Source organism: Penaeus japonicus, unplaced genomic scaffold, assembly GCF_977035675.1.
Source record: "Penaeus japonicus unplaced genomic scaffold, GWHDUDI00000001_assembly GWHDUDI00000032, whole genome shotgun sequence".
In the NCBI taxonomy this organism is placed as follows: domain Eukaryota; kingdom Metazoa; phylum Arthropoda; class Malacostraca; order Decapoda; family Penaeidae; genus Penaeus; species Penaeus japonicus.
This window is the reverse complement of record NW_028234434.1, coordinates 20,707,782-20,715,281: the sequence shown is the minus strand read 5'-3', so window position 1 is coordinate 20,715,281 and position 7,500 is coordinate 20,707,782. Positions and strand designations below refer to the sequence as shown.

Sequence of the window (7,500 nt, the reverse complement as noted above, 5' to 3'; positions counted from 1 at the left end):
TTATGTAATGATCGTTAAAATGTTGGCATTGGATGCAGTCGAATCGTGATTTTTTAAATACAGTTATGATAAACTCAACATGGTGGTCTTTCTCTGACGGGCTTGTCAGTGCAAACGTTGCTGAGAAGCCAAGCAGACCGGTAGGCAGGCGAGGGTCTAGGGAGGGGGCGAGAGTGGAGGGGAACCCATAGCCCCCCCTCCCTCTCTCCTCCTCCATGGTCTCCCTTCCTTGCTCGCCAGATTATATGTTTGTTGATGTTGTGATGACACGCCCGGGCCACTCAGGGTCACTCTTACCTCCTCGTTCGGGTCTTCATTGTTAAGGCCTCAAGATTGTCGGGTTTGGGGGGGGGGGGTAGGGAAGAGTGGGAAGGGGTCCCGATTTCTTACGGAAAGACTTTTGCGCTCTATTTATCATCCATTTATTTTTTTCATCATTACCTTTTCACCTTCCATATTCATTCGTTCAACAGTCGACCCGTGCAAGTGCAGATGGGTTTGCTCATTCACCAGATTATCCTAGCCATTCACCCTGTCCTCTTCCCCTGCCGACGCACCCTGTACCTCCTCATCGACGCGCCCTGCACCTCCTCTTTGGCTTCCCACCCTGTCATCTCCATTATGTGTGCGTTATCACTGCTTCTCTCGGCATCATCACCCGCGGATGAGATTCCTGCTCTCACTATGTCTTCACCTGTGCGAGGCAAACGTAAACATTGCCAGCAAGGCGTAAACAGGATCTAAAAGAAAAAAAAGTAAAGCTAAAAAGTATTAAACAATTATAGTTTCTGGAAAAGCTGCTGACCCGAGGCATTGCATCCACTTTCCTTCCCCTCCCTGTTGCTCCGGGCATCAGGCTCCTTTGCATGTTCCATCGTCAAAGAAAGGCCTGGGAAGACGAAGCTTTTTCAACGGCTATATTTGTTTAATGCTCAATTGTGCAATCTGTTTACGTGTTGTTGCTAATGTTTGTGTTTGTTTACAGGCAAGTGGCGACGGCCGTGGGGCAGGTGTCTCATTCACAGGTCAAGCAACGAAGGGCTGCGGGAGAGAAGGAAAGGGAAAGTCAGCGAGGGACCAGCACAAGCGGAAGCGCAGGGTGGAGGACCCATCGCCCTCGCCCTCCCCTTCCCCCCCTCCGAAGCACCAGCGCCAGAACTTTCCAGTGACTCCGGAGATGGCGAAGACCGCGAGGAAGAGCAAATCTAGTCAGAGGAAGAGGTCCCTGAGCAGCGAGGAGGGTTCAGGGACCGCCAGCCCCGTCGGCCAGTACGACGGCGAGAGTGCAGGCAAGCAGGAGCAGGGGACGAAGCAGAAGAAAGCGACGGGGCTGGAGGGAGTGAAGGCCACGCAAGAGATGACCAACTTGACGAAAATTGCTAAGCAGGAGAAAACGGCCAAAGGAAAGGACGAGCAGATTAACGAGAACGAAGAATCGCAGAACAAACAACTCGTAGCTAAAAAGCTCAAACGGATTAAGCAGTTTCTGCAGTTGAATAAGCACAAACATTTTTCAAAGCTGCAAAGATTGGTCAGACTAAAGAGTTTGGTCAAGCAGAAAGACCGAGCTAAGCAGAGCCTGGTTACAAAGGGCAGACATAAGCATAGAGACCCAGCTAATGGAAAGAGCTTGTTCAAACAGGATGATGTCAAGCAGGAAGGCCGAACTAAGCAGAAAAGCTTGGCCACACAGGATGAGGATTTGCAAAAAGGCAACGGTCAACAGAAGAGGGCCACCAGAGAGAAGAGCCAGATTAAGCAGGAGAACATGGCCAAACAGGAAGTAACAAGTACACAAAAGGGAACAACCAGCAAGGTTCTTCATTCATGTAAGCAGGGACGCATAATGAAGGGAAAATTGAAGCAGAGCAAAAAGACCTGCATTAAAGGTAATCCAAAGATTAGAGATGAGTACTCTGCTTTCGGCAACCTCATAGCGAATCAATTGCGAAGTATAGACAGCAAGTCTACTTTTTATATCGTGCAACACAGAATTTGTCAAATCATGATCGAGGCACAGATGTGGCACCAAAAACCAGAGTTTGCAAGTTCGGTTTTCCCTAGTCCTCATGGGTCCACAGTGCCTCCTTCTGCTCCACCTCCCTCCACAGGTTTTGGCATGTCTGCTCCTCCATTTACTCCCCACGGCCAGGAACCACCTGTGTTACACTACCTACCCACTGCACTGTCTTCAGTTGCTCAGCCCCAACCATGTGGTGCATGTCCCAAACCGAGTGATTCTACCAAGCGAGTGTCGAGAAGCTCAGCCACGCCTGTGTCAAATCCATCCCCACTCCTTGTAGCTGTACCCAATGCAACTGTGTCAAACCTTGTCCCATCCAATCCTCTTGTGCCTGCCCCTGTTCGGTTTAACCTCCCCTCGTCAAACCGAGTTGTACTTACTCCTGGATGGTCTAACCCTCCAACGACCAACCCAGTTGTATTTCCTCTTATTAAGTCTAAGCCACCAACAACAAATGTTTTCTTAACTGTTGTTAGGCCCAATCCTTCTACGTCTAACTCCGTAGCATTTCCATCTGATAAGTGTAAACCACCTACATCTAGTTTGTCTACATTGAATCAGACAGAACGCAATCAAAGTGCCACAGAGCCAGGTAATCATAATGGATCTACAGTGGACACAAGTACGCTTAATTCAGTTTCATTAGAGGGAACATCTCCAGCTAGCCTAGGCGTATCTCTTGAAACTACAAGTAATGTAATTTCTTACACTCCCAGTACAACACTTGACGTAACTGGCATGCATACAGAGAAACCTAACCCAACTACACTTTCTTCTACATTGCGCACTATTCTCACCTCAGCTCCCAAACAAATTTTTTCTGGCTTAGTAACACCCCATCCACCATCAACGTACCCAACTCAGTCAGAGCCAACTACAACACACTCGTACATGCAGACTACGCTTAAAACATCTGCATCAATCCTAGATGCTGCTCTCCAGTCTGCTATACCAGAAGCAGTCACACCAGTGTCTGATATCACTGCTTCTGTCAATTGTATACCATACTCATTTGTGCCCACTCTAAGCCTGATTACACAAAAAATGACTACACAAGACTCGGCTACAACACAAACAAAAACACCCAAACCAAATGCACTTACGACGGTACCAGCTCCACTCAAGTTGACAGATAACCAAGGACAAAACATTCCAGTTACATATGTTGCCACATTTGACACAGCTATCCCTGTCGCATCTAAACTTGATACAAACACAGATGACGCAATGACTCGAGGTTTAGCCATGCTTATCCCAGTTACAAAAAAGATAGTAATGCCTGGTTTGGATACATCACGCACAAAAGGAAGTCCAACTGATCCAAATGTAGTTCTGACTGATTCAGATGCACTGAATCCAGGTCACTCAAACATATCTGTTGATACACCTGGTTCTGATCCATCAAAACCTGCAATATCCTCATCAAATCACCCTTGGCTAAGTGATGCTACATCTCATCTAGCTACATCAAATGTAGCTTCAGAAAGTCAGTCTTCCCCATTGTCAACTAATCCAGATGTAGCTACTCCTATTTCTGCCAATTCAAATGAAGGTATAGTGGAAGGGACAAATACGCAGAGCATTAGTTCACCTCAGTCAGTCACACTTTCCTCAAAAATAATCATACAGGATAACATTAAACCTAATGTGGATGCATCTATTTTATCAACTCCTATCAAAGATGTGCCATCATGTGCACCTTCAAACTCTAAAATATTGGCTCTAACTACACCAAATATAGCTCGGGATCCAAGCGATTCAGCTGTACCTGTAGCTGTTCTTCCTGATCCCAATTCAGCTCATGCAGCTATGCATGATCTTACAACACCTTGTGTAGTTGCTTCGAATCTAGATGCACGCATCAAAGGTGCCCATTCACCTACACCTGTATTAGATACGGTTGGTATAACTACATGTTTAGCAACTACGGGTGTAGATGGACCAGGTCAGACTACATCTGTTGTAGATCCAACAGCACCTACTGTTGCTACATCTGAGCTAACACCTCTTGTAACTGGCCCAGATGCAACTGCAACAGGTTTGGATGCATCTGACCCAACTACTGATGTCGATATGCCTGATCTGTCTACACCTAGTGAAGTTCCTTCTGATCATAGTGTGTGTGTGGCATCATCTCCAACTAAGCCTCATGTAGCTACAGCTGTAAATGCACAGGGTGTAGTCACAGCAGGTGAACTTGCTACTGATTTAGCTGCAGGTGGTGTAGATACACCGGGCCTGATCACATCAAGTGAAATGTGTACATCTGGTGTAGATATGCCTGATCAAACTACATCTGGTGTAGATATGCCTGATCAAACTACATCTGTTGCAGATGCAGATGATAGTGCTAATACACCTGGCCTAGCTGTGGCTCATATAGTTGCGCCAGATCCAAATACAACAGAGATAGATGTGGATCAAACTACACCTGTTGTAGACGTCCGCAGTCCAGCCACGCCTCTTGCAGATACTCCTGATCCAGGTACATCCCCTGTATCTGTGTGTGATCAAATACCTGGTACGCTTACTCCTGATCCAGTGCCAATTGCAGATACTGTAGCAACTGTTAATCCAGTAACACCCAGTGTAGCTTCATCTGGAACTACTTCTAGCCCAGCAAAACCTGCTGTAGCTGCTGACTCGGCTACAATTGACAAGGGTTCTGATACACCTACACCGGGTATGACTTCTGATCCTGGTAAAGGTAATGACCTAACTACACCTGATCCAGGAATATCTTGTGTATCTACTGACCCAACTACATCTGATAAAGCTTCAAAGCTTAATGAAGCTACAGATCCAGCAAATATTCCAACTACATCGAGTGTAGTAACTGAGCCAGTCACACCTGATGAAGCTATAGATCAAGCTACCAAACCAGCTACACCTGTGGAGGCTATCAGTCCAGATACACCTAGTGAAGCTACAGATCCTGCTAACGCTCCAATTACACTTAGTGCAGTCACTGAGACTACAAATGCATCTGCACCTGTTATAACTGGTGAACCAGTTTTACATGGTAAAGCTACGGATCCAGCTACATCATCTGAAACTACGGATCCAACTACACCTGCTGAAGCTATGGATGCAGCTACTCCCGGTGATGCTGCAGATCCAGCTACACCTGCTGAAGCTATGGATTCAGCTACACCTGCTGAAGCTATGGATTCAGCTACACCTGCTGAAGCTATGGATCCAGCTACACCTGCTGAAGCTATGGATTCAGCTACACCTGCTGAAGCTATGGATTCAGCTACACCTGCTGAAGCTATGGATCCAGCTACACCTGCTGAAGCTATGGATTCAGCTACGCCTGCTGAAGCTATGGATTCAGCTACGCCTGCTGAAGCTATGAATTCAGCTACACCTGCTGAAGCTATGGATTCAGCTACGCCTGCTGAAGCTATGGATTCAGCTACGCCTGCTGAAGCTATGGATTCAGCTGCGCCTGCTGAAGCTATGGATTCAGCTACGCCTGCTGAAGCTATGGATTCAGCTACGCCTGCTGAAGCTATGGATTCAGCTACACCTGCTGAAGCTATGGATCCAGCTACACCTGCTGAACCAGCTTCGCTTACTGAAGTTACTGAAACAGCTACACTTGCTGAGGCTACTGAACCATCCACACCTGATGAGGAGGCTCCTGGACCAGCTACACCTGCTGAGGCTGCTGAGCCAGCTACACCTGCTGAGGCTACTGAACCAGCTGCACCTGCTGAGGCTACAGAACCAGCTGCACCTGCTGAGGCTACAGAACCAGCTACATCTGCTAAGGCTACAGAACCAGCTGCACCTGCTGAGGCTACAGAACCAGCTGCACCTGCTGAGGCTACAGAACCAGCTATATCAGCTAAGGCTACAGAACCAGCTGCACCTGCTGAGGTTACTGACCCAGCTACAACTGCTGAGGCTACTGACCCAGCTACACCTTCTGAGGCTACAGAACCAGCTACACCAGCTGAGGCTACTGACCCAGCTACACCAGCTGAGGCTACTGACCCAGCTACACCAGCTGAGGCTACAGACCCAGCTACACCAGCTGAGGCTACTGACCCAGATACACCTGCCGAGCCTACTGAACTAGAAACAACTGGCGAGGCTATTAAACCAGCTACACCTACAGAGGCTACTGAACCAGCTGCTCTTGATAAAGCTACTCCTGGTCCGGCAACGACTGATGTAGCTTCAGGTTCAACAACACCAGATCCAACTGCACCAAGTGTGGATCCGTCTGTTGTTTCCGCTTCTGATTCAACTGTCTAAAATGTAGTTTCACCAAATGCAACACGTTCTATCAAGTTGCGTCAGATTCACCAAAGCTAAAATAAAGGAAGCGAAGGAGGAGAGTCCATTTGCATCCGGTATACACTAGTTAATCATATGGTTGTTTATTGCTTGTTGTGACTTACCTGCATCGCCTGGCGTCGTTCCTTCCACCAGCTACATGTCCTTCCCTAGCTCCTATGACCGTATTCCCAAGTCATTCCATATTTTAAACTCTTCCTGTGATAAATCTTGTGATAAACTTTTCGTCGGTTTAAGCAGAAATCCAAAATTCTGTGATATATCTCTTAGGTTCTAAGTATGTTGATTTAAATAAGTATTTAGGTTCACGAATGTGTCTGTGATATTACCACCGTAAGTCCTCACCAAAACACAAAAATATTTCCACAAAAAAGGCGACAAAAATTAGATTAAATCACAAACAAACACGCAAAGATGTTATTCGCAAGGTAGACAGTTGGGTACTAACAGCGCATGCGCAGAAACGCGTCCCGTACCCGTATTAAAAAGTGTTATCAGTGGCACTGGCTTACATGTACCGCGCAGTTGTTGGTTTAATTGTGACGAATAAGCACGTCAGTTACATTTCACATTTGTCTCTTTAGTTCGTCCAAGATCACTTAATTAGGTATGCAAAAGCAAGCCATTTTGCTCAGTTTATTTTTTATTCGTGTCCTATTTATTTTATCACAAGTTCCTATATATACTGCTCCCTAGATGATAATAGAATAGGCTGCAATTCTTCATAGATATTAAAATCATGTAAAATGTATGTTGTTTAATGCATATTTTCCCCATGAATGAGGAATCCCTCAAAAGTGTGCTTACAGTTGTGAAAAAAGCAGAGCCTGTTAACAGATTAGGCCGTAGGTAAACTGTCGATACAAAAATAGCTTTTAGTGTTAATAAGCAGAATATCCTTACAATGCTTCCAATTTAAAACTGTAACTTAATAATGATGATATGTGGCTGTGTCTATTGCTTTATTGTTGCTGCTCGTTAGGCAACTGGTGCTTTTGTCTGAAGCTCAAAGCCTGTGAAATACTCCCGTAAGTGTTGTAGGCTTAAAAAAAAGGCGGTGAGAACGCCCAACTCTCTCTTATATGATAAAAAATTCTGTTATAGAATTTATTGCTTTAATGTATGAGTCGGATACATTCCGAGTGTAGTGTATTGTATTGATTATTTAT

General features: G+C 45.9%; 2 protein-coding genes across 4 annotated transcripts in view; one reads left to right on the top strand and one right to left on the bottom strand.

Annotated features, from left to right (window-relative positions):
* The window catches only part of Dpm3 (Dolichyl-phosphate mannosyltransferase subunit 3), an 18,842-nt gene extending 12,066 nt beyond the window's left edge, over nucleotides 1-6,776 (bottom strand). The window contains exon 1 of the mRNA XM_043025698.2: nucleotides 6,436-6,776. Coding sequence (XP_042881632.2) covers nucleotides 6,436-6,441 — 6 coding nt within the window. The 5' untranslated portion in view covers nucleotides 6,442-6,776. The remainder of the gene's footprint in view (nucleotides 1-6,435) is intronic.
* The window catches only part of egl (Egl_like_exo domain-containing protein), a 108,317-nt gene that overhangs the window by 7,072 nt on the left and 93,745 nt on the right, over nucleotides 1-7,500 (top strand). Inside the window, exons 2-3 of one of the 3 annotated variants that reach the window (XM_086556393.1) lie at nucleotides 986-4,304; nucleotides 4,335-6,429. The exons of 1 other annotated variant lie outside the window; for it this stretch is intronic. In XM_086556393.1, coding sequence (XP_086412519.1) covers nucleotides 986-4,304; nucleotides 4,335-6,289 — 5,274 coding nt within the window. In that variant the 3' untranslated portion in view covers nucleotides 6,290-6,429. Of the gene's footprint in view, nucleotides 1-985; nucleotides 6,690-7,500 lie in introns of those variants that run through there. One more of the 3 variants, XM_043025696.2, reaches the window with a different exon arrangement.